Below are 25,068 nucleotides of genomic sequence, written 5' to 3'. Positions count from 1 at the left end.
CACATCCTTTGTATTTTCCTTAGGGTGGGTATTTGGGGGAGAAGGGGCTAGACAGATGGTCCAGCAGCTCCCAGCATCCACACGGCAGTTCATAACTGTCTGTGAATGAAACTCCGGAGGATCCGGTGCCCATTTCTGCTGCCTTGGGCACCAGGTACAGAAGCAGTTCATAGACAGATGCAGGCAAACACCCATGAACATAAAGAGACCTCCCTCCCCCCCTCCCTCCCTCCCTCCTCCCTCCCTCCCCTCCCTCCCTCCCTCCCTCTCTTCCCCCCCTTCCCTCCCTCCCTCCCTTCCTCTCTTCCTCTCTCCCTTCCTTCCTCTCTTCCCCCCTTCCCTCCGTCCCTCCCTTCTTCTTTTATTTATTTTTGAGACGGGGTTTCTTGGTGTAGCTCTGGCTGGCCTAGAACTCTCTATGTAGACCAGACTGACCTGGAACTCACCGAGACCCTCGAGGGCTGTCTTGAAGGGTAGGCTACTGTCTTTGGAATGATGGGGTGCCATCCCTGGAAGCAGGCTACTTCTCCGAGTCCCATAGCTCCGTGTCTCACCAGGCCCACAGCGGCCCATCAGCCCTCACTGAACCCGTGTCTCCCTGCTTTCAGCATTCAGCCCGTGTATGGAGCTCAGCACCCTCCTCTGGACCCTCGGCTCACCAAAAAGTAAGTCAAGACCTTCCCCCGCCACTCACCCGCCCTCCAGTTTGCTGCGTGACTGTCTCCTCCCTGGCCTTTCTATCTGCCTCTCTGCCCAGGTGAGCCAGGAGCAATCGTCTCACTGTGAAGATTCTCACTGTGTAGACCAGGCTGGCTTCAAACTCAGAGACCTACCTCCCTCTGCCTCCTGAGTGCTGGGATTTTAAAGACACGTATCACTCTGCCTGGCCAAAGGGGCAGTTTTTAAAAAATTGATTTTGTATGTATGTTTGTATGTATGTATGTATGTATGTATGTATGCATGTATGCATGTATGCTTGCCTGAGTAATATATATGCACTGTATGCATCATGTAGGTGCATACGAGGGCATCAGATGCCCTGGAACTGAAGTTGTAGGTAATTGTGAGCCACCATGTGGGTGCTGGGCACTAAACTCCATCCCTCTACAAAATCAAGTGTGTTTTGGTTTTTATGTTTGCTTTGTTTTTTCAAGACAGGGTTTCTCTGTGCAGCCCTGGCTGTCCTGGAATTAGCTCTGTAGACCAGGCTGGCCTCAAACTCACAGTGATCTAAGTTGCCTCTGTGATTAAAGGCATGCGCCACCATCACCAGGCCTAGCAAGTGTTCTTGACCTCTGAGTCACCTCTCCGGTCCATGAAGGAACTCTTGCTTCCTCCCTGTCTCACATGTGTAAATGTTCACAAGTGTGTGTGGGCACCCACATAGGCAGGAAGAGGGCACTGGATCCCCTGGACCTTTGACGCTATAGGCAGTGGTGATTGTTAGACATGGTGAACTGAGGTTGTCTGCAAGAGCACTGATTACTCTTAGTCAAGCCATCCATCTCTCCAGCCCCATGGGAGCTCTTTCTTAATTAGACAGACAGACGGACAGACAGACAGTAAGAATGAAATGAGTGAATTCTATATAGGAGGCGCTTTTAGCACTTTTACCTGCTTCCTTCTGAACGTGATGTGCTGTGAGATCCCTGAAGCTGTGGTGAATGACGGCGGGAGACTAGACTAGAGCGTCCACTCAGTGGCCTGACAGCAGGGTCTTATCAGGTTACGTACGCATCGCAGTCCGGTGTTGCTGTAGAAAAGCATCCCATCGCCCGGGGACAGATGCTGGAGGAGCCCGTCCGGCTAGTTCTATAATTGACCGAGAGTCATGTAGTCAACATGGAAATCCCCCGTGCACACATTCTGTGTGCAGTGGGTACACTTACGCTCAGTTCCTTCCCCTTACTGTGCCTCCATCAAGTGTCCCCTGGTTCTGTACCGAGGGCAGATCCTCAGGAGTATGGCCACGGCACAGACTGAGCAGCAAACTTCTGAATAGCTTTGTTTTAATGTTTCACGTGTTAAAGTGTAAAACCCAGGACACCTTCCCTGCTCTCTCCATAGAGTCACACCATCAGTCGGCTTCACAGATATGAATGCATTAGCTCTAATTCATGGCTTCCCCTTCTCACGTCCGCCCTGTCTTGGTATTAATGGTCTCGATTGTGGGGCAGCGTGAGTGCAGCAGCAGACCGTTTTACAATCACAGGTTGTTGCCGTAAAACATTTATCGCCCTTGTTTTACTACCTTTGTTTGGAGCTTTGATTGCTTTCTCTGCTCAGCTCCAGACCATCATTAATTACCGTGTGCTTAATCTCCATCATAGTAGAAGCTTCCACAGCTGGCCCTTAATTATCTAAACTGCAGGAGGACGCTAAGTCATCTCCTGTCCATGAATACCGACTCCAATTTGCTAAATTATTACTATTAGTGGCAGCATTGCCTGCCATGATTTTTATAGCTCAGATAAAACTCGTGTTATTGCTGGGCAGCCCCGTCAGCCACTTGCTGGCGTGGCAGACTCCTAAATGGATTGTCGTCGGAACCGAGGCTGCGTGGCAGGTCCCACCTCCGGGTTACAGCACTATCGCAGTGAAGCCTGGGCGGGGTTGGGGGAGATTCGGTTTGCTCGAATGTCTAAATTCCCTACTCGATTTACCTCAATTAACCATTGCCAGACCTTTTCTAACGTAATTCTGAGTGTTGCCCTCGATATGTACGAATCTCATGTCAAACAGAGCCAAAGCAGTTCTGGAAGCAGAGCAGCATCGAGGTGAAGCAGGGTGGTGGTGTCGGATCACACACGGCAGCTCTCCTGTTCCAAGCAGCATAACCCTCAGCCACTCCTTGTCACAGTGTCCTTCGCTGAGTCTCAGGCAAATGTGTCCCTTAGTGTGTTTCTTGAGGATTTTTACTGCCTCCTGGACTTTGTTTTTCAATCCACTTTCTGAAGATTTATTTTTCTGTGTATGAGTGTTTGCCTCCGTGAATACATGTGCTTAGTGGCTAAGGAGGCCAGAGAGGGCAACAGAGCCCTGAACTGGAGTTACAGAGGCTCGGGAGCCACTGTGTGGGTGCTGGGAACTGAACCCGGGTCCTCAAGGGCAGCCAGTGCTCTCACCACCCAGCCATCTCGCTAGACCCAAGGATGTATTATTTGTTTTTTAAATTTTGTGTGTACATGTGTGTCTGTGTGTATGCGTGTATGTGTCCGTCTGTCGGTCATATGTGGTGTTATGTGCTCATAAGTATAGGTGTCCAAGGAGGTCAGAAGTGTTGGACCCTCTGGGTAGAAGGCCTTAGAATGGGGGCTCTTTAGGCACAGCCTGCTCTGCTGCCCACGGCAGCCTTGCCTTGCTGCCAAGGAGATGAGTGGAGGAGGGTTTTAGTGATGTCTTTACCCCTTTGTGGTCCAGTTCCACGTATCGTATACTGTAGACTCTCAGGTGGCTGCTTCTCTCTGTGACGTCTGGGAGAGACTCACCAAGCTCAGACTTTTTTCTCTCGGCTGGCAGAGTTAAAAAGAGGGGGCTTTTCATTTTGAGACTCAGTGCCATGTGCACGGACAGTTAACGTTACCCAGCGCCCACAGCAGCTAACATTCTACTCCGATGGCTACTCCGGCTCCCACTGGCCTGGCAGATCAACCTTGACACCTCAGTAGTCTACGGCTAAGGCTTGGTTCTTGCTTATGTGTCCAACGTGGAGGAGGGCGGGCAAATGGAAGGCAAGCTGTGGTCCACCTAGTCGCTCAGTGACTCAGGCAGAGGGAAGCCCTGAGCCTGCAACCTCGCAGGTCACGGTGAGCAGGATGGGCCATGGGGCAGCTGTCAGCGTGGTGTGGCCCCCTCACTTCCCTTAGCTCACACTGGTCGGGTGGTTTCACCTGAGTTCAAGAGTGCCAGGAAGTAAGAGAGTGCGTGGGAGCCGATAAGCCCGGCTCTGCTCCTCTCTGCTCCCCGTGAGCAGCGGCTGGGGGTGGCGTTCTCTGAAGATGGACAGGTGTGTTGGTGGTTGTGGGTTATGATATTGTATGCCAAATGCTAACGAAGGTGGTCAGGCATGTCACCCTGCTCAGCAGTGCCGTCCCCTCTCTTGAAGCTTCATCAAAGAGCGGTCGAAAGTCAACTCAGTTCCTCTGAAGAACAAGAAGGCCTCCAGTTTCCACGAGTTTGCCCAGAATACCAGTGACGCTTGGGACATTGGCGATGATGAGGAAGAGGACCTTTCCTCACCGTCTCTCCAAACCCTGAACTCGAAAGTGGCTTTGGCCACTGCAGCCCAAGTCCTGGAAAACCACAGCAAGCTGAGGGTGAAACCGGAACGGTCGCAGTCGACAACATCGGACGTCCCTGCCAACTACAAGGTCATAAAGTCCAGCAGTGACGCCCAGCTGTCCCGAAATTCCAGTGAGTCCATCCTGCCCTTCTGTATCCTCTCAGTGGAGCTCGGCTAGAGAGAAGAGTTCCCTCCTGCCCAGATCTTCTACGGCAGGAGGACGCACAAAAACAAAAACACTCAGCCAAAGGTCTGACGCCAGCACACTGGCTGTCCCCGCCCTTCCCTATGGCCCTCGCCAACACTCTCCCCCTTGTCCCTTTCCCTGCAGTGAGTGGCAGCCACACATTTCCCATTGCTCTAGGCCTGGGCAGGTTTACAAATACCAGATGTGTTTAAAGGTGCCAGGGAATGAATTCACAAATAGTCCGCCTCCTCAGCCCTGGGGAGTGGCCGCCCACCTCAGGAGGCCCTTTTCCCATTTCTGTGATGCAAACAGTGTGTACTGAGGGACCAGGTCAGAGCCCTGACATCAGCCCTCAGGTTTTGTTTTGTTTTTCTAATTTGGGAAGCTGGCCTCAGTTCCTGCTGAGGGAGATGGTGACTTTAGATGTCTGGGCACTTTCTGTGTACATTTTTAAGGACCCACTAGTGTTGCTTTACAAATAAGCCGGCCACTCCGACCTGGGCAGGGAAGTGCCCTCCCTCATCCCAGCTACAGTTAATAAGCTCACAGGCCATGGGCATAAAGGACACAGGATGTCAGAGCCTCAGAGGATCCTACCTCAGCTTCCCTGAGTTTCTTCAACAGCCTCAGACCTCACACAAGGCCATGCAGTTTGGCCGTGGAGTCTTCACTGAGATTCCCCCCTGTGTGTCTGCTGAGACGGGCCCAGCTTGAACCCACAGTGCCAGTCTCAGACAGGCATTCAGCACCGATTGGCCAGGTGGCCTAAGCTATGGATGAGGTTCTCAACGTCAGGAAGGCCCCTGCCTCGATCCCTGCAGGCTGCCCTGTGCAGCCAGGCCCCCCACGTGTCTCCCTGTGGAGGTTCCTTCTGCACATCTGCCTGTAAACAGCCGATGCTGGAGATGCCCATCTGCCTAAGTTTACTGCATGCGTTCTGCATTTTCTCAGCCCCACTTGTCACTGTAGGCGTCCCAGTCAGGTGCCTTATGGCGGCTGTCGCAAGCTTCTGCAGTGCTGGCCTGTTCCCATTCAGTGTTTAATATATTCATTTTAGGTATTGAGGAACGTGACCCAGCCCTAGGAGGGCAGTCCCTGAAACAGTTTTCTTTGTGGCAGCTCATTCTGAAGGGCGCTGGAGTCAGACAGCCTGGAGGCCCCCCTCCACCGCCCCAGTTCCTCAGGTTCCCAGGCTGACTTTGTTCTTCTGTAAAGTCGCTAAAACTTCTTAGCAGGTGTCGTAAGGGATCATGGGAGCTCATGCTGAAATGGCGGGCACGGCCCCCTCTAGGTGGCAGGCACCAGCTGAGTTAGACCATCTACAGTAGAACGGAGTCCAGCTTCCCCTGCTTTGGTGGTAGCAGCAGAATTCAAAGCTGCTTCATTTGTGTGAGGAACATGGAGCAGAGGAGCCGGCTACTTGGCACGGGGTTGCCTGAGGCCAGAGCTTCCTACACACCTTGAAGGGCTCCTGTGGGCCAAGTGCAGGCCAAGGTTGAGCCTGGCTGTGAGGGCAGCCATGTGCCTAGCCAGAGGGTTGTACACAGGGCCACGGCCTAGCCCTCCACACTCTGCTTTAGCTCTGTGGCTACCGCACTCACCAGGTTAAGGCAGCTTAAGATCCAGGGTAGGATAGAAAGTTTCGTCTCCCTTGGTGTTACCACGTACATTCTTAGAAGTCACAGCGACATCTGGGGTCAGCTGGCCACAGTTGCCCTCTGTGGTACACGTGCAGTCCCTCTGTTTGGAAGCAGAGCCCTGCGGGCCTCATTCTCTCACTGTTTCTCAGCTCGAGCCTCAGGAGTGCCACAGGCTCAGGTCCCGCCCCGGAGAAAGCACTGCACGGTCTGCGCAGACTGGGGCGTCTGACCTGCGACCTTCCTATGTAGGTCTTTCTCCTTTTCAAATCCCTTCAGGTGACACGTGCCTGAGGAACACACTCCACAAACAACAGTCTCTCCCTCTCCGGCCCATCATCCCCCTCGTCGCCCGGATCTCAGACCAGAACGCTTCTGGGGCCCCTCCAATGACAGTCCGGGAGAAAACCCGCCTCGAAAAGTTCCGCCAGCTGCTTTCGAGCCACAACACTGACTTAGGTGCGTGCCCCAGGGCCCTGGGCAGAGTAGGCACTGGCGACTGGTTCTCAGAGGTCGGACATATCCACCGGCTCCCTTCTTTTGCTTGTCCTAGTCCGGTGCCAGAGCAGCGATGCACAGAGTTTAGTCAGAAGCCTGTTGTCGGACATTAGGGACTAGCGTGAATGGGGCCTGCAGACCGTGGGGCGCCCGTGCCAGCTCTGTCTGCTGCCTCAGGAGTTCTCACAGAAGTCCACGCCTGCATGCACCAGCGTTTACTTACTGGGCCCAGGTTACCTGCGGGGCCTCTGAGAAATGGATCTTGACCAGGTCAGGTTGGAGGGAACACAGCAAGCCTGAGCTGTAACAAGTTTATTGGGAGCAAATCAGACGGTTTTATATGTTTATCAGAACCAGAATACAGTGGTAGTCGCCAGAATACAGTGACGTTTGCCAGCTATTCAGGACACACAAGATTAATGTCTTAGACCAATTGTCCTGTCAAACTTGCGTATGCCTCGCTGACTTGTAGGGAGTGCAGAGAAACGCAGGCAGCCTGAGTGCTGCCCTGCCCGAGGGAATGCCTCGGTTTCTCAGGAACTGGAAAGCACATGGTGCCCCAGGAGCCTCGGACTCCAGCCTGAAAAACCTATGACGCATACCTCTCTAGGCAGCTAGACCAGGACAACTCTATGGTTCCCCCACATACACCCACAGCTTCTCTGAGCCAAAGGTCGCTGTATGTGCCCTGGGCACCCTGCCGCTGGAGGCTGTGGCAGGGAGCCTTTCCTGGCTTGTCTTATCAATGGTGGTGGTGGTGAGTGTATTTGGTGGTAGGAGGCACCTGGCCAAGGTTGGTTTCAGGCCCTTGCAGAAGGACCTGGTTCAGTGAGGCTGTCTGTGTTTGTAGATGAACTGAGGAGGTGGAGCTGGCCAGGCGTCCCCCGGGAAGTTCGACCAGTGACCTGGAGACTGCTGTCGGTGAGTTCCAACCGCCATGAGGAGCTGTGTGGGCCTCAGACAGCCCTCTGCCTGCCAAGGTTGCTCTGATGCCATAGACTCCTCTAGTGCTGCCTGGCACAGCTGTGGGGCTGTGTCCAAAGGACACGTCCTTGAGAGTTTGTTCCCGCACCCACAGGTGAGTGTATTCCACGGCTATGTGTGGAGAAGGCCGGGAGCTGGCTCCCATGGTCACAGTGTCACTTTCTTAACTGTGGGGAGGGATCTAGCAGGACAGGAGGGTCCCAGCACTGGCTTTGAGCAGGCATCATCAACACTCCTGACAGCGTTTGGAAATCCGTCTCCCAGCTTCATGCGAAGACTCAGTCCGTGGGCCTCTCAGAAGCTGCTCTTTCTCTCCCACACTCAGCATTATAGAGCTCCTGCTTTGGGGCGCTTCCCTCTGGGCCTCTGAGCTCTGCCCATTCACCCAGTAAGGATTTTCAGAGGCCCAGGGCTAGGTGCTGGGTGCGAACCCCAGATCAAACAGTAACCCCTCCCCACATCACCGTGCCAGTTCTCCAGCCACCCACTAAGGAGAACACTACGTAAAAGCCTTTGAGAGGAAGGGCGTGTTGTCACTGTCCCCTGGTCCTGGTCTTACAGCCATGCAGTTGGTGCCTCAGCCACTCCTAGTAAATTCAGATGCTGCTCAGAATGCATTAGGCAAGCCGAAGAGGGACAGGAGGTTTAGGAAGAAGAATGGCTGTTCAGGCTGCCAGAGTTCTGTGCCGGTCTCTCGGCTGCCAAGTCACAGACTCCCTCAGCTTGCTGAGCTCATGGCTCCCAGTGTTACACTGGGAAAAAATGTGTGATCCGCACCAGGAAGTGTCTCGGGAGTTTCCAGATCCTTGTAATTCCCTGGGAGGCTGTGACTCGGGTCCAGCTCCCTACTGCTGACTTGTATGTAGTTACTGCTCAGTGGTGTCAGCCCTGGGCGTGGGACCAAAGCAGTGTGCAGGCTGGGAGAGCTGGCTTGCTTCTTCTGCTATCCAGAAGAGGGCGAGCGCAAGGGGCGAGCGCAAGGGGCGGGGCGGGGGCTGAACCCAAGAACACCTGCTTGGTCCTCTTGGCCTTCCTGTTCTGTGCTGGGATGGTTTCCAAGTCACCGGTTCAGGCTGAAGTGAGAACTCACCCTCTGACAGGCTCTGTCGCCTTTAGGGCTATCTCCCGGCAAACACCGAGCGGCGCAAGCTGACCCTGCAGCGGAAGCGGGAGGAGTACTTTGGCTTCATTGAGCAGTATTATGACTCTCGGAATGAAGAGCACCACCAGGACACCTACAGACAGGTGTGACGTCGGGGAGCTGTGCTCCTGGAGCCTCTTGTGCAGGGAGGGGAGAGACGTCCTGTGTGTTTTGCGGCCCCTCCCTCTTCTTATCCAGTGGCTTTGACTTTGCAATTAAAAAATAGAACTTACCCTGGATGTGCGTGTGTGCAGGCGTGTGAGTGTGTGTGTGCGTGGTCAGGAGTGAGTGAGTGAGTGAATGAGTGAGTGTGCATGTGCATGCATGTGTGCAGGTGGATGTGTGTTGAGTGTGTGTGTCTGTGTGTATGTGAGAGTTCAGGCACCCAAGGGTACTGGATCCTTGGAACTGGTGTAGAGACTGTTGCGAGCTATGATGTGAGACCAAACTCAGGTCTCCAGGAGGAACAGCCTGTCCTCTTAGCTGCTGAGCCAGCTCCTGATTCATTTTATTTTCTCCCTCCTGGGACAGGGTTTTACTCTGTAGTTTAGACTGGAAGTCTCGTAGCTCAGACTGATTTGAACTCGCCTCAGTCTCCTGACTGCTGGGGTTACAGGTGCTTCCAGTATCCTTGGAAAGGTGTGGTTTTTAGCAGTAGTCAGTGGTGTTGCTTCTCATGTTTCATGTGTGCACAAATCACCCACACATACACAAGTGTACATACATGTATACACACAGATACACACAGATACAAACATAACATGTGTACATGCATGTACACACATGCACAGATATACACACATATACATACACATGTGTACAAACGTACACACTGCATGCATGCATACATATATGCACACATGTATACACATACTATACATAGTGTACACACATGTATGCATACACACACACACACACACACACACACACACACACACACACACACGCCCACCCATGCCTTGGATTACCAATAGGTGCAGGTCTTGAGGTGAGGCCCACACGTCTAACACGCTCCGTGGTAGTGTTGCTGTTTGGCCACAGGCCATCCTCTGAGGACTAAGGACCATGGGACCCCACAGGAAAGGCATGAAGTTTGTCAATGGTCGGGTCCCTCTGGACTGCAGCATCAGTGCATGCCTGTGGCTGCTTCAGGACCCATTCAGCACTCATTGCCTGCAGAAATGTCTCCTGGCCGCCTCACAGCAGGAGGAGAGTGTCCTCTGGGGAGACGCCTGTCTGGCTGACTAAGCGGCTTATTTGGGGGTGTTTCCTCTGTGAACAGTGGCTAACCTGGGCTCATACTCTTCCTGGGTGGGTCTAGCTGGGCTTTGTCCATATTCTGTCTGTCTGTCCCTCTAAAGCTAAGCTGTGTTCTAAGTGTTTCTGAGTACGCTGCCTTAGACACTGCCTTAACTCTGGGCCGTGGTTTCTGTTTTTCAGATTCACATTGACATTCCAAGGACGAACCCTCTCATTCCCTTGTTCCAGCAGCCGCTCGTCCAGGAGGTGAGTGGGTGGGTTCCTCAGTGTCCCGTCCTCCTCCTCCCTCGGCCCAGTGGCACCTGCTTGGTACCCCGTGTCCACAGGTGGCATTTTGGGACAGGGCATTTCCTCACGCCTTGTCCTCCGCCCTTTATAACAAGACTGGGTACCAAGTAGTGCTTTGCCTGAGGCTCGAGCAGAAAGAATCCTAGCGTCAAACTCCTGTCCCTGGGCTCGTTCTGCTTTTTCACAGCTGGGTGGTGACTTGTTTTTCTAATTTTGATAAAATATCGGTAGCGTGAGTTTGCCCTACTCTTCTTCCTGGTCTTATGAACAGTGGCTGCTTACTAGTTCCTGGCTGAGTGGCTTACATGCATCTGAGTGTTCTGTGAGCACCACCTCTGTTTCCAGAAACTTTTCTTTTCCCACACTTAAATTTAGTGCCCATAAATAGCAACCACCACCTCTCCGCTACCACCTCTCTACTTTTTGCCTGTGACCACTCTAAATACCTCAGATAAGGAAGCTTATACAGTATTTATCATTTGGTGTCTGACTTGATTCACAGTGTCAGAAGTCCCTTCATTAAGGTTTTTTTTTTTTTTTTAATATTTATTTCATATGACTACACTGTAGCTGTCTTCAGACACACCAGAAGAACTGGATTCCATTACAGATGGTTGTGAGCCACCATGTGGTTGCTGGGAATTGAACTCAGGACCTCTGGAAGAGCAGTCAGTGCTCTAACCGCTGAGCCATCTCTCCAGCCCCCAAGATGTTTTTATCACATTGATATATTTATTTTGTGGAGGGCATGGTATGGTGTGTGTGGTGAGAGGACCTCCAACAGGAATTGGCTTTCTCCTTCCACTGTGTGGGTCCTGGTCATCATTCTTGTCAAATAGGCACCTTTACCCGATGAGCCACCCCCTCCCCACCAACTCCCCCTCACCTTGATTTTATAAACCTTCCATTGTCATTGCTAATTCTCCACCAAATGAAAACTGTGGACAGGCGGGTTGCTTGTCCCTCTAGGCTGTGGGATTATGCTGTAGTGAGCATGGTTGTGTCTGAATACGCTGTAGACCCTGTTTTCAATCCTTTTGGAACTAAGTCCAGGAGTGACACTGGTAGTGATGTTGGAAGACCTCAAGCTAATGACACACGTGGAAGGCCCCAGTGGACCGTTAGCTTGACTTGAGAGGGGACACTCGCTCGTGAGACCAGCAGCTTCCTGAGCAGTTCTGCTGCATCTGATGTGGAATGTCAGCGCTTTCGAAAGTCTTTCAGCTCTCTCTGTAACAGAGAGGGACAGTAGGAGAATATGTCCATAGAGCCTTTACCAATACATGTCCCCTGCTGGGGTCTCTCACAACGTGTAACACCAAAAGGAAGATTGTGTTGGTGACAGCATCGGCTTCCTCCCCCTAGGAGGCAGCATGAGAAAAAGCTCGCATTCCTTTCCCTACTGCCATTCCTACAGCTTCCGCTGTCAGCCCCGCCTCCTCCTCCTCCCTCCTCCTCTGTGCTCAGCCCCTTGACTTCCTTCTCCTGCACCCTAGCCTCCCGCACCCTCCCTCCCGCACCCTCCTGTACCCCCATCAGGCATCTCTGGCTAGTGGAGCCTGGGCACAGAGATGTGACATATTTTATTCTCTTCAGTTTTGCCCACATCACCTGTGTATACTGGGCTGTTGTCGTTTTAAGCAAATGAATGCACAGAGGACTAACCCACCAGCACCCCAATACTGCAAAGCTTGCAGAGGACTAACCCACCAGCACCCCAATACTGCCAGGCTTGCAGAAGACTAACCCACCAGCACCCCAATACTGCAAAGCTTGCAGAGGACTAACCCACCACCACCCATCACTGAATGGCTTGCAGGTCTGACAAATGTGGAGCCTTGTCTGTAGTGGGGGAGTCAGGCGTGGGAAACCCATCAGGTTTATCCTGTTGTCCCCACAGGGCGGTTGTCGCAGGCTTTCCCAGTGCAGAGCCTGTGCTCTCCCTGGCAGGCAGGCTCGTCTTTATTTTGTGCATGGCTGGCACCTTTCTAGCCCGAGTGTGCGTCTGCCTCACTCATCCCTGCTGAAGAGGCACTGCCCCCTCCGCTCTCTGTGCAGCGCACGGCCAGCTTCCGTGCAGTCGGCCCCGTAAAAGGCAGTCACCGGGGCCGAGACTCTGGAGAAGTGGGTGCCCTTGTGAGTCCTCCTGAGAGACCAATCTGGAGACAGTGGTTTTGTTTTTTGAGTCACGGGATCAGCCCCAGGGCCTTGTGCATAGGCAAGTGTCTCACACCAAGTAACGAATGAGAAGCAGCAGTAGGCTTGGGAATTCTTGTGATTTTCCTCCAGAACACACTAGGTCTAGCCTCGGGCTACACTTCTGAGGAAGAAAGAGGTCATTTAGCAGGAGAGGACTCTGTTCAGTGCCTTTAGTAAAACACAGACACCACCCCTCCTCCAACCTTGAGAACCCAAGGCAGCTCTGTTGGAAGCATGGAGGCCAGCTCACTTGAGGGTGTTTCCTAGCTGTCCCTGCCAGACTTTCCGAGAGGGGCTAACAGAGGCCATCGTCCCTACCCTAGATAGCCATCTCCAAACTCTGTCTAGCATTTCCTTCCTCTCATTCTCCTTGGAGGCCCTTGTCTTCAGGGCCGGCTGGGTGGGTGTGCTGTGGAGACCATCTGATACCTTGGCTTATCTGTCGGTTTCCCTGTCATCTCTGCCCCTCTGTGTGTCACAGAGACATCGTTCTCCAGAAGTTCCACAGCTGGAGGTCATGTCCACCAGGACAGAGCCAGCGAGCATGTCTTTGGGTTGAGAGAAGATGAAGGGAGAGTTCAGAAGACCCAGTGACAGCAGAGGGACAACTGCCAAATGGGAAGGGGCAGGACTCTGTTCAGGAACCACCCAAGGCTTATTTTAATTGATATATGGAACCCTCAAAGGTTCTGTTATGGGGGCCTGGGCTGATTGATTTCTCTGTCCCAACCCTGACTGTAGAAGCGTGCAGGCCGGTGTCGTTTTACCTTGGTTTATTGCATTCATTTCTCCTGAGGGGCCATGCGCGTGCTGTGCGTGCGTGTGGAGCCCAGGACAGGTTGTCTGTCAGGACTCTTCTTGACTGTACGGGTCTGGGGATCAAGCTCAGACTGTCAGGCTTAGTGGTGAGTGTCTTTAGCTGCTGCTGTGTCTCCCCAGACTGTCCCCACGAGATGTGCAGTTGTGCCCTGATGCATGAAGGGACTTCCTACAAGAATAGATTGTCACCAATCCTAATCAGACTGAAACAGAAAATCTTGATTTTTTTTTTTTTTTGTAGATTTTTATTTTAAATGAATGAGTAGTTTCCCTGAATGCATTTATGTGCACCATGTGCCTGTCTGCTGCCCTTGGAGGTCAGAAGAGGGCGGGGGATTCCCTGGAGTTGCAGACAGTTGTAGGCCACAGTGTGGGTGCTGGGATCTCGCCACTGGGCCATCCCTCTCTAAGGCCTGTAGTGACCAAGGAAGATTTAGAAAAAGACAGAAGTGACTGAGTTCGTAATCCCCATCACCCATCTGTTTCCTGTCTTGATGTCATGGTCATTAGATAGCAAAATGATAGAGGGCAAGGACCGCTGAGCAGAGCGGCTCCTGTGTTCCGAGCTCTCTGCCTGTCTCTCTTCCTTTGTTCCACAGCACTTTCGAATTTTCCTAAAACTTTCCCCTAATCCCAAGGTAAGTGGTAAAGTGGGTAAGTGGAGGAAGAAATGTACCCCGAGATTAACACACATCCCCCTCTCCTTCTCGTCTTCCTAGATCTTTGAACGGATTCTCTTTATCTGGGCCATCCGACACCCCGCCAGTGGGTATGTCCAGGGAATTAATGACCTGGTCACTCCGTTCTTTGTCGTCTTCCTCTCGGAATATGTGGGTAAGAAGCTCTGGTGCCACACTGAGCATGCCGTCCCCTTCCTGTGCACTGTCTGCCTGTGTGTCCCTACCACGGGTGGCAGTGTCTTGCTAAAAAGAGGCAGGCAGTCCTTTTGCTCTACCCGGAACTGTCTGGGCAGCTGAGGAAGCCCGGAGTTCACCTCTCGAGATGCTCAAAGAGCTGCTTCCTAGAGCAGCCACACGAGCGCATTTCTGCTCTGCCACGGCAGAAAGCTTGATGGTTTGACTGGATTATTTTAGGATTCTCCAAACATGTCTCACTCAGGTCCAGTGCCCGTGTGTGACGCAGGCATCTGAAGGTCATACCGGCATCCGTGCAGGATCTCATGAGTAGGTGTGGGCATGCAGAGGACACCAGCAGATTGGCTGGGACCCTGGTCTGTTCCCGCTCTTCTGACCCTGCTAGGCTCTTGACATTGTTGAGAGTGACCTTTGAGAGTGGCTGGGGCTTCCCCACGGTCCAGCCTCTGCCTGCAGTACAGGCAAGCAGAGTCTTAAAGGAGCCAAGGAGTCTGGTTTTCCTTGGGGGGTTTTCTCGGTCACTGTGCTTCGAGGGCACACGATAACTTACCTGTGGCCAGTGCGGTTCCTATTGTCACGTGCACAGAGGCTTGTGTGGGAATCCAATGTGAAGAGTCAGCAGCAGGCACGTATTTACAATCCCGTATGAGGCAGGAGGATTGTTAGTTATAGCCTGAACCACATAATGAAAACCTGTCTCAAATGATGAAATACACACAAGTAAAAAACTCCCAAACCACAGAGAAGAACACTGGAAGGAGCCTAGAACCCCAGCCGCACCCGGATTAAAGCTCTTTACCAATTGTTACCTGGCTCTCAGGGCCAGCAGCTCTGTAAGGCAGATGTCTCCACCACCTCAGGCTGCACGATCCAAGGGTGAGCGGAGGCTTAAAGAGTTTTCCAACCCCGAAGGCAGGTCTGAGCGAAGTACCTTTGCTCTTCACGTGACTGGATGGTGCTGGGCTCAACTCCTGGTCCTTGGCTGTCTAAAGCGCTGGCCACAGAGTCCTCCATGTCCGAGCAGGCAGTCCAGCTCTGTGGCCTCAATTCTTCCTTTTCAAAACATTTCAAACTGACTGTGCGTGTGTGTACTGCGTGTCTGCGTGTGTACCATGTGAATACAGGTGCCCTCAAAGGCCAGAAAGAGGGCAGAGTTCCGTCTGCTCCTCAGCTGCCCGGTGTGGGTAATGACCCCGGCCCTCTGCAGAGCAGTGAGTGTTCTTAACCACGGAGCCATCCGACTGCCCAGTTGTTTATCTTCTGCTTTAAGTAGAAATCTCCCTTTTTTTCAAAAATGTCTTTAATTATTTTCTGTATATAAGCCTTTGCCTTGCCCACATGTGTGTATCTGTGTAACATGCGTGTGCCTGGTACCCGTGCAGCCCAGAACAGGGTACAGGATCTCCTGGGACTGGAGTTATAGATGGTTGTGAGCCATGATGTGGGTGCTGGGCCTCTGAAAGAACACACACGCATGCACGCACACACACACACACACACACACACACACACACACACACACACACACACACTATTAGTAGTAAGTCAGGAATTGACATTTAAAATTTCTATTCCAGGTAACGGGCAGATTATTTCAACACAACATATAAACGTCACACGTTCTTTACTTTTTCTTTAGCATGTGTGTGTGCACACGTGTGTGTATGTGTATTAGGACACTAGTGAGACTTGTTTTCTCCTACTCTGTGTCTCAGGATTTGAACTCAGGTCACCAGACTTGGTGGCAGTCACTTTTACTACTGAGCCATGTCACTGGCCCTCTCTAGCTTTCATAACCCAAGCTTGCTCCGTGTCCTGTCACATTTACTGCTCAAGAGTTGAAAACAGCAAACTCAGTAGTGGATCTTTTGGAGTTGGTAAGAAAAATGTCCACAGCCAGCCTGGGCCCAAGCTGTGTGTCTACTGAGGAAGCCAGCGGCTTCTGTGAGATGGGGTTCTTCGAAGATAAGCCAGCTGAGCCAGGCCCAGGGTACAGTCCTGGAGGGTTACCCCCGAGGCTGTGGGGTGCCCTAGACTCATTCCAGGAGCTTTTGGCCCTGCACAGTCTAACCCTGAACCGAGTGAGGACACATCAGCTCAGGGTGTGTATACAGTCACGTAGAAGCAGGTTTGAGACACATCCTACTATTTACATTTTTAATTATTTATTTTCTAAGTCTGTATGTGCAAACCACGAGAGTGTGGAGGTCAGAGGATAACTTATGGGAGTCAGTTCTCTCCTACCATCTGGGGATCGAACTTACGTTGTAGGGTCAGCAGCAAGAGCTCTCTACCTACTAAGCTACCTTGCCAGCCAACATGGCCTACCTATAGAAGCGGTTTCTTTCCAGCAAAATAAACAGTTACCCAGTAACTTCACTTCTTTTCCTCCACGTGAAGCAGGGCAGCGGGACTCCATTGGGCACTTCACTTTAGGCATGGTAACACTGCGACTCTCCAGAGTCCCTCCCAGACCCCCGACTCCTGCCCCTTCCTTCCGTGGGGCCATCACTCCCTGGATATGCAGGGATAATGAGGATTAGCCTCTCCACATGTGACAGTGCTCTGAGTAAGGCAGGGGAGCTCTGTCTCCCACAGATACGTAGTCTGTGGCTCAAAAGCTGCCGTTGTCAGACACCAGAGCTCCCAGACCGGTCTGTCTGGTGCTGCCATCCTCAGCAGGGCTCCCTTCTCAGGGACCAGGCAGACTTGGCTCACTGTATCCCCGCTCCAGCCAGCATGGTGGAGGAATGGCAGGAAGGCATGTGTCGTCTTCTCTACCATGTGTGTGAGTGTGTGTGTGTGTGGTGTGTTTGTGTGTGTGAGTGTATGTGTGTGTGTGTATGTGTGTGTTTATGTGTGTGGTGTGTTTGTGTGTGTGTGTGTGTGTGTGTGTGTGTGTGTGTGTGATGTGTTTGTGTGTGTGGTATGGGGCAGAGGACAGCATGCAGGAGGCAGTTATCTCTTTGTACCACGCTGGTTCCAAGAATCAAATTCATATTGTCGTGCTCGGTGGCAGGTACCCTTCCTGAGAGCTACCTCAGGGCTCTTGGAACCTAAAGCCCATTGTGCCCTATCTCCTATCCCCTGAGCGACTCCTTCCTGAGAAGCCTCTCTCTCGGACGCCCTCCTGAGCCCCAGGCATGCCATCTCATCATGTCCTCCTGGAACTCAGCTGTACTGTAACCGAGTCACTTTCTCCAGCAGTGACGTCACTTACCACTGTTTGCCCCTCCGTCCACCAGCTGAGGCAGAGACTATCTGGAGGGTCTCCCTTCCTCCCGTGCCTTTGTAGTGGCGTCCACACATACATGGAAGAATGAGACCCCTATCCCGCGGTTCGGGCACAGGATGCTTGGAAGCTCGTGGAGCCGTGCCAGGCATGGCCACTGGGGGGCGGTGCATCCCTCCTCTGGTGTTGTGCCCAGTGTCAGGTCATCTCTGAAGTCTGGAGATGTAAGCTGAGGGACTGGGGAGGGGACCTGGAAAAAAGCAGGCAAAACACCCTGCCTTGCACTCTCAGACATTTAAAACTCACGACCCCAACAGGACAGAACACGAACATTCACAGATAAAAGCTGGAAGCCACTTCCCCAGCCCTATAGCTATTCACACCGTGGGGCAGTACTCAGCCGTAAGCTAAGCGGAGCCGCTACTGGTGCGTGCAGCCACGTGGCAGCTGCGGGGGAAAAGTGTGCGTTGAAGATTGCGTTCACACAGAGCCCAAAGTGAGAAAGCCTGCCTGCAGCTCCGGAGGTCGGGGCCCAGACCCCTTGTGCCGTCCACCTGGGAGTAGATGAGGGAGATCTTCCGGCCCGGGAGGGGGGAGGAGGAAGTGCCCCTCCCTTCCTCACCGCCCAAGCCTTACTGCTGTTAACCACAGATGTGGGGACGCGTGTCAGAGCTGTGTGTCAGTGCAATTTGCTGTGTGGACATTTTACCTGCAGCAAAGCCCTCCTCACAGCTTTGGAAAGCCTGGCGGGTGGGCTTCTCCACCCCTCTGAAGCCCCCTCTCCTCTTGCCACATGTGGCTGCTTGTCAGACTCCACCACAAGCAGAATAGCCTCTCCTCCTCTCCCCCTTTCTCCTGGAAGTTACTGGGACTGCAGTCTGCCTCTCTTGTCTTTCTCTTAGATGCTAATAAAACTGGCCTCGGGTGAAAAACCATATGTATTTATGTATATGGTTGGGAGGAACAGATGCTAAATTGAAAGGGGTGGGAAAGTACTTATTAGTTTTTTCAGAGTGTTGGCATAGCCTGGTTTGCGTTGTGATGACAGATACTCACGGCTGGGTACGTTCAGAGTCCAGATGGCTGGGTGCTTTGTAAGTAAAGTTATTTTGATGGCTCCTGAGTCCAGACTGCGCGACACCACTGTCTCCGTGAAGACCGTGGTGGAGAGCTCGGCGAAGAGCACAGTCTGCCTTGCTACAGCGTTTCGTGGTGCCGAGGCAGAAGGGATGTGGTGGGGTGACCCTCGGGATGCGCCCCGCTTGCTCACGGAGTGCTCTCCCCGTGGAGAAGATGCACTCCGTGAGAAAAGGCCTCACCCCGTTAGTTGCCACTTCTGACAGTGCTGGGCTCCAGCCCTGAGCTATGCCTTCCAAACACAGCAAATTCTGTACTGAGAACAGATGAGAAAGAGGCTGCTCTGTGGACGGTAGGGCTTGTGCATATGTAACAAGCAGAGGACAGCTCTGTTGTCTTCCTCTGTATGCCTGGGATTGAACTCAGGCCTTTGGGTTTGGCGTCCGGCACCTTTACCTGCTGCTCTGCCATCTCACTGGCCCAAGAAGACGGTGTTGTTGTTGATGATGTTGTTGTTGTTGTTGTTGAGTTTTTAAAATCTTTTGAAACATGGTCTCACTGTGTACTTTGGCTGTCCCAGAACTCACTATGTAGACAAGGCTGGCCCGGAACTCAAAGGTCCACTTCCCTGTGCCTGACAGATGCTGAGGCTAAAGGCACCACCGTGCCTGGCAGGACGTAGGTTGTGAGTAGAGCAGGGCCCTGAAGAAGAGCATTTGTTGTGCTGGCTCCACCTCCTCCCGTGCTAGGGATGCTGCTCTCACCACCACCCCACCCTACCCTCAGTGTGGGCGATGCTCCCTCATGTGGCCAGTTCTGAGGAAGTGTGACCTCTGTTTCCTCTCTGACTCGGCCTCAGCATCCTGCCCAGCCCTGGCTGGCTGGTGTGGAGACCAGAGATGGAACTGGATGGAATAATGGCCAGCTCGGTGTTGCCTCAGGACACGATCCTGGGCTGCCTCTGTTTTTAGTGTGAGAGAGAGAGACAGAGACAGAGACAGAGAGACAGAGGCCAAATGGATAGGTCTTTTTTCTAACCCTTTACAAGTGTCTGGGGGTCAAGCTGAGCTCCCCAGGCCCACACACACGTCAAGTGCCCTTACAGGCTGAGCCGTCTCGCTGGCCCTTCTGTTTGCTTCTTTAACCTTATGTTGAGTTCTTTTACACACGTGGATGCATCCACCTGTCACTCGGGCCCACACACACCCAGCCCCACAGGAGCACTCAGAGCATCCCCAGCCCCTCAGAAGCCCTTATGACCTCTCCTTCCCTGCCTTACAAGGGGCCCCATGTACACTGAGCTATTTTTTGCTTGCTTGCTGTTTTAAAAAGCTTCATTTTTAACTTGGTCCAAGTCTTGGAAGCAGCCCAAAGGTGGTTACAAAGCTGTCGTGAAAGGTCCTGAGGCGGCTGGTACAGAGCAAAGCAGGGGACTCCTTAGAAGGCCAGGAGACAACCTAGACATGCTAAGAGGGACTTGTTAGAGGAAGTGCTGAGGTGGCTGGGGCATGCCACTGTGTGCTTGTTGGCCCGACTAGGCAGCCTGTGGACATTGGGCAGGCGGTTGCCCGTTGTGATGAGCTTCACCTCCCCATCCAGGAAGTGGTTTCTAAGAAGAGATGAGGGTTGGTTTGGACAGAGCCCAGAGAATGAAGATCTGAGAGGACCCGGTTCTTCTCCAGTGTTAAGACAGCTTCCACGGTCTCCTGGATTTTACAACACTCTTTTGAGATGGCTTCTAAACATTGTGGAAGAACGTGCAGCCCCCATTCTTGCAGCTCAAGATCGGGCTTCTCCTCAGACGTACGGAAGCAGTGTGACCCACACCCTCCTGAGCTACATCATCCCTGTCAAAATAGCTTAGAGAGGGGTGCGCAGGAGAGCTGTGGGAGCAGGCGGGCCAGGTTCACTGCTGCTTCGGGAGCTTCCGTTCAGTGGACTAATTCTGAGGGGTCTGGGAGGTCACGGCTGACCGGCCATGTGGAACTAACCGCAAAGAGACCAAAGAGACGGTGCAGGCTGGTCCTAGGAGCAGACGGTCCCAGAGTAAGGCGGCAGGGAGCTAACAGAGGGGTCCCCAGGTCTGTTCTGTCCAAACACTGCAGAGGCGACAGTGATTCACGGACCTCAAGGCCCTGCTCCACACCGATTCGTCTGCCTGAGCTCGGGCTTCTCTCTGACAAGCGCCCGCTTGGGACTGAGCTTGTCCTTTAAGTGGCAGCCTCAGGTGTGACAGGCAGGCAGGGAGCGTGTGAGGCCCCCCCATCACCCGCTGCTTAAAGACAGCTGCAGGACTGAGCTGAGTGGCACCATTTATGTGAGTGCCCCCTGGAGAGCCCACTGCAGGGTTTCCTGACACCGAGGGGGTGAGTGCCCCAGTGGCAGGTACGACTTGTCAAGTCACTGTGTAGGAGATTGATCCTCCTCCCCTGAGCGGTGAGCACCACCGTCTCTGTGGCAGATCTTTAGAAAGCCTTAGAAGGGCTGGGCAGTGGTGATGCATGCAGACGGAACTTTGAGGCCAGCCTGGGCTACAAAGCGTGTTCTAGGATAGCCAGGGCTACACAGAGAAACCTTGAAAAAACAAAACAAAACAAAACAAAAAAAAAAAAAAAAAAAAAAAAAGAAAGAAAAGGAAAGAAAAAAAAAGAAAGAAGCCTTAGGTTATGTACCCTGAATCCCATGATCAAGGGTCCTCCATCCAGTGCGCAAAGGCTGACCTCATAGTGATCTTAGCTACATAGTAGCAATAGACCCTCAGGGTAGTCGAGAAGACCTGGAGGGTTGTTGGCATTTTTAGACATATTTTTTGTGTGTGTGTGTGTGTGTGTGTGTGTGTGTGTGTGTGTGTGTGTGTGTGTGTGCGCACATGAGTGTAGTTACCTGTGGAGCCTAGAGGAGTGGATCCCTTAGGGTTGGAGCTCCAGACACTTGTGAGCTGCCCCGTGTGACCCCTGCAAGAGCAGCATGCGCTCCTACCCACTGAGTCATCTCTCCAGTGCCTCAGTATTGGTGTGTGTGTGTGTGTGTGTGTGTGTGTGTGTGTGTGTGTGTGTGTGTGTGTGTGTGTGTGTGAACTCTGGACCTCTGCAAGAGCAGCAAGTGCTCTCAACCGCTGAGCCATGTCTCCAGCCCAAGCATAGGTTTCTGAATGTAAGTGCACCAGGCTGTGTTGTCATTCCTATATGCCTAAGCTGTCCCACGCTGCTACCCCGCAGACCTCATGTGTCTTTCTGAGCTAAGAGTCAGCACTCTGATTGGCAGGCCCTGGCTTCCTGACTTAGCCATATGGTCTCTCTACCTTTTCTGTATGTGCTGAAAGGTTTGTGCCCTCATGGTCTTGTCTGTTGTCAGCAAGTTCTGGCATGAGATTGTCAGGTGACTAAGTCCAGCAGTGTTTGTATGGCCCTCCAACCACCTGGAACTGGGCCCAGGAAGCCAGCAGTGCAGAACTGTAGTCTTCATTCCTCAGAGGGCTGAGGCAGGTGGATTATTTGAGTTCAGGTCAAAACCAACTTGGGCAACATAGTGAGACTCTGTCTCAAAACAAAACAAAACTGTTTTCTTATTTAGTTCTTTAAATATATGGTTATTTGTTTTTTTCTTAGTTGTGTATAGTATTTGTACATGTGTGAATAGTATTTGTACATGTGTGTATCGTAGATGTATATGTGTGTATAGTAGTTGTACATATGTGTACAGCAGATGTACATGTATGTATAGTATTTGTACATGTGTGTATAGTATTTGTATATGTATGTATAGTAGATGTACATGTGTGTAGTAGTAGATGTACATGTGTGTAGTAGATGTGCATGTGTGTAGTAGATATACATGTATGTATAGTGTGTGTATATGTGTGTATAGTATTTGTACATGTGTGTAGTAGATGCACATGTGTGTAGTAGATGTACATGTGTATAGTAGATGTACATGTGTATAGTATATGTACATGCGTATATAGTAGATACACATGTGCGTATAGTGTATGTACATGTGTGTAGATGTGCATGTGTGTGTAGTATAGTAGATGTATATGTGTGTATAGTGTATGTACAGGTGTAATAGATATACATATGTGTATAGTAGATGTACATATGTATATAGTAGATGTACATGTGTGTAGACGTATATGTGTATAGTAGATATACATGTGTGTATAGTGTATGTACATGTGTGTATAGTAGATGTACATGTGTATAGTAGATGTACATGTGCGTATAGTGTATGTACACGTGTATATAGTAGATGTACATGTGTGTAGATGTATATGTGTATAGTAGATATACATGTGTGTATAGTGTATGTACATGTGTGTATAGTGTATGTACATGTGTGTAGTAGATGTACATGTGTATAGTAGATGTACATGTGCGTATAGTGTATGTACATGTGTGTAGTAGATGTACATGTGTGTATAGTAGATGTACATGTGTGTATAGTAGATGTACATATGTGTATAGTAGATGTACATGTGCGTATAGTGTATGTACATGAGTATGTAGTAGATGTACATGTGCGTATAGTGTATGTACATGTGTGTAGTAGGTGTACATATGTGTATAGTAGATGTACATGTATATAGTAGATGTACATGTGCGTATAGTGTATGTGCACGTGTATATAGTAGATGTACATGTGTGTAGATGTATATGTGTATAGTAGATATACATGTGTATATAGTGTATGTACATGTGTGTATAGTAGATGTACATCTGCGTATACTGTATGTACATGTGTGTAGTAGATGTACATGTGTGTATAGTAGGTGTACATATGTGTATAGTAGATGTACATGTGTGTATAGTGTATGTACATGTGTATATAGTATTTGTACATGTGTGCAGGCGTTGGTGCATATATGCATAGAGGACAGATATCAGCATTGGCTGATTCCAGTGGCTTCTGATTTCTTTGGGAGGAGGTGGGTCAGGGGTTGCTTTGAGACAGGGTCAGTTAGTGGACCTGAAGCTCAACAATTCAGCTAGGCTGGCCAACCACTGAGCTTCAGAAATTCAGTCTCCACCAGTCAGTGCCGGTGTTAGAGATGTCCACTGTCGAGGGTCTGACTTTCTTGTGTCCGCTGGGGTCCAAACTCCAGCACTCATGCTTGCACTGCGGGTGCTAAACCTTCTGCGCCAGCTCCCCAGCCCCAGGGGTACCCCTGTGACGGGAAATACTAGGCAAGGGATTCTCTTTTCTTTCCTGCATTTTTTCTTTTCTTTTCTTTTTTTTTTTTTCCTTCAGACAGGGTGTCACTCTGTAGCCTTGGCTGTTCTGGAACTTGCAGTGTAGACCACAGTGCTGGCCCCAAACTCACTGAGATTCACCTGCCTGTGATTAAAAGTGTGTGCCACCATGCTCGGCCTGTGCAGGGGATTCTTATGAGTGTGATTTCAGGGCAGAACGGGAGGGGAACGGCCATGGGAGGCTCTGGGAAGGCCTGAGGCCTCGTCACCACCGAGGGCTTGGAGTGTTGAGTCCTGTCAGATCACAGAAGCTGGGACTGCCCTGGGACCTCTCAGGGCCCCTGGGGAGCGCCTGGGCCGGTGAGCTGGTTCTCCTCAGAGCTTCCAGACTGTTCCAGGCTCCTGTTCCACTGATCGCTCTGGGGTTCTGAGCAAAGTCAGCGGCTGAGTGGAGCAGAGCCCAGTGTATTTTATCAGCTAATCAATAGCCATGTTCTCCTCGAGCCCAGAGTGGGCAATTTTGTTTTCATAAAGAGCTTTTTGGTTTCTCCCTTTTGGATGCATCGCCTCTTAAAATAGCCATAAAAACCCCTTAAACTCACTCCCAGCAGTCAGTCCTGGCAGCCACACACTCGTCATGACAACCAAAGATGAGGCCCTCGCCTGGGACAGAGGGGCTGGCGTGCTCTCCCCGTTGAGCTTCAATTATGTGTGGAGTTTCCTCAAGTGGACGGTTAATGATCCTTCTGAGCAGATTGTTTATGTGAATGAAGCCCTTCAGAGCCCGCGCCTCCCTCTCTGCTGCTTTTTGCCCGTGTGCTCAGCTCAGTTGAGGAGTGTGTGAACCCTGACCTCCCAGCAGGCAGAGGAAGAGCTATGCATGCCCCAGCCCCAGGAAGTGCAGTGAGCTATCCCACCCCCCAAACCCCAGGAGGTGCAGTGAGCTATCCCCCCGCCAGGAAGTGCAGTGAGCTATCCCATCCCCCAACCCCCAGGAAGTGCAGTGAGCTATCCCACCCCCACCCCAGGAAGTGCAGTGAGCTAGCCTGCCATCCGTGAATGCCAAAGGTCCGTGACTGATCACAGCTCCCCATCTTGAGGCTCCCAGATACGGTTCCCTTGTAGTCCCGTTGATCCTGGCTCAGCTCCTGACTCCTCATAGTTAAACGTGATTTTTCTTATTTGAACCAAGAGCTAAGGGCAGAAAACTGGCCATCAGGGCTGGAGATGGCTCTCCGTAGGTGAAGGAGCTTGCTACCAAGCATTATGACGGGAGTTCAATTCCCAGGGCCCATAGGATAGAGGGAGAGAACCAACTCCCACAAGTTGTCCTCTGACCGCCACATGAGCACTGTGACAAACACACGTGCACACACACACACACTCACACGCACACACTT

At 51.7% G+C, this 25,068-nt stretch overlaps 1 protein-coding gene across 1 annotated transcript in view; it reads left to right on the top strand.

Moving 5' to 3' along the window:
• Window positions 1-25,068, top strand: part of Tbc1d22b (TBC1 domain family member 22B) — a 52,434-nt gene that overhangs the window by 13,493 nt on the left and 13,873 nt on the right. The window contains exons 2-8 of the mRNA XM_032888534.1: window positions 609-665; window positions 4,106-4,413; window positions 6,386-6,565; window positions 7,455-7,525; window positions 8,705-8,833; window positions 10,170-10,235; window positions 14,015-14,129. Coding sequence (XP_032744425.1) covers window positions 609-665; window positions 4,106-4,413; window positions 6,386-6,565; window positions 7,455-7,525; window positions 8,705-8,833; window positions 10,170-10,235; window positions 14,015-14,129 — 926 coding nt within the window. The remainder of the gene's footprint in view (window positions 1-608; window positions 666-4,105; window positions 4,414-6,385; window positions 6,566-7,454; window positions 7,526-8,704; window positions 8,834-10,169; window positions 10,236-14,014; window positions 14,130-25,068) is intronic.

This window comes from Rattus rattus, chromosome 18 (genome assembly GCF_011064425.1).
Source record: "Rattus rattus isolate New Zealand chromosome 18, Rrattus_CSIRO_v1, whole genome shotgun sequence".
NCBI lineage: Eukaryota > Metazoa > Chordata > Mammalia > Rodentia > Muridae > Rattus > Rattus rattus.
This window is presented reverse-complemented; position numbering and strand designations above follow the sequence as displayed.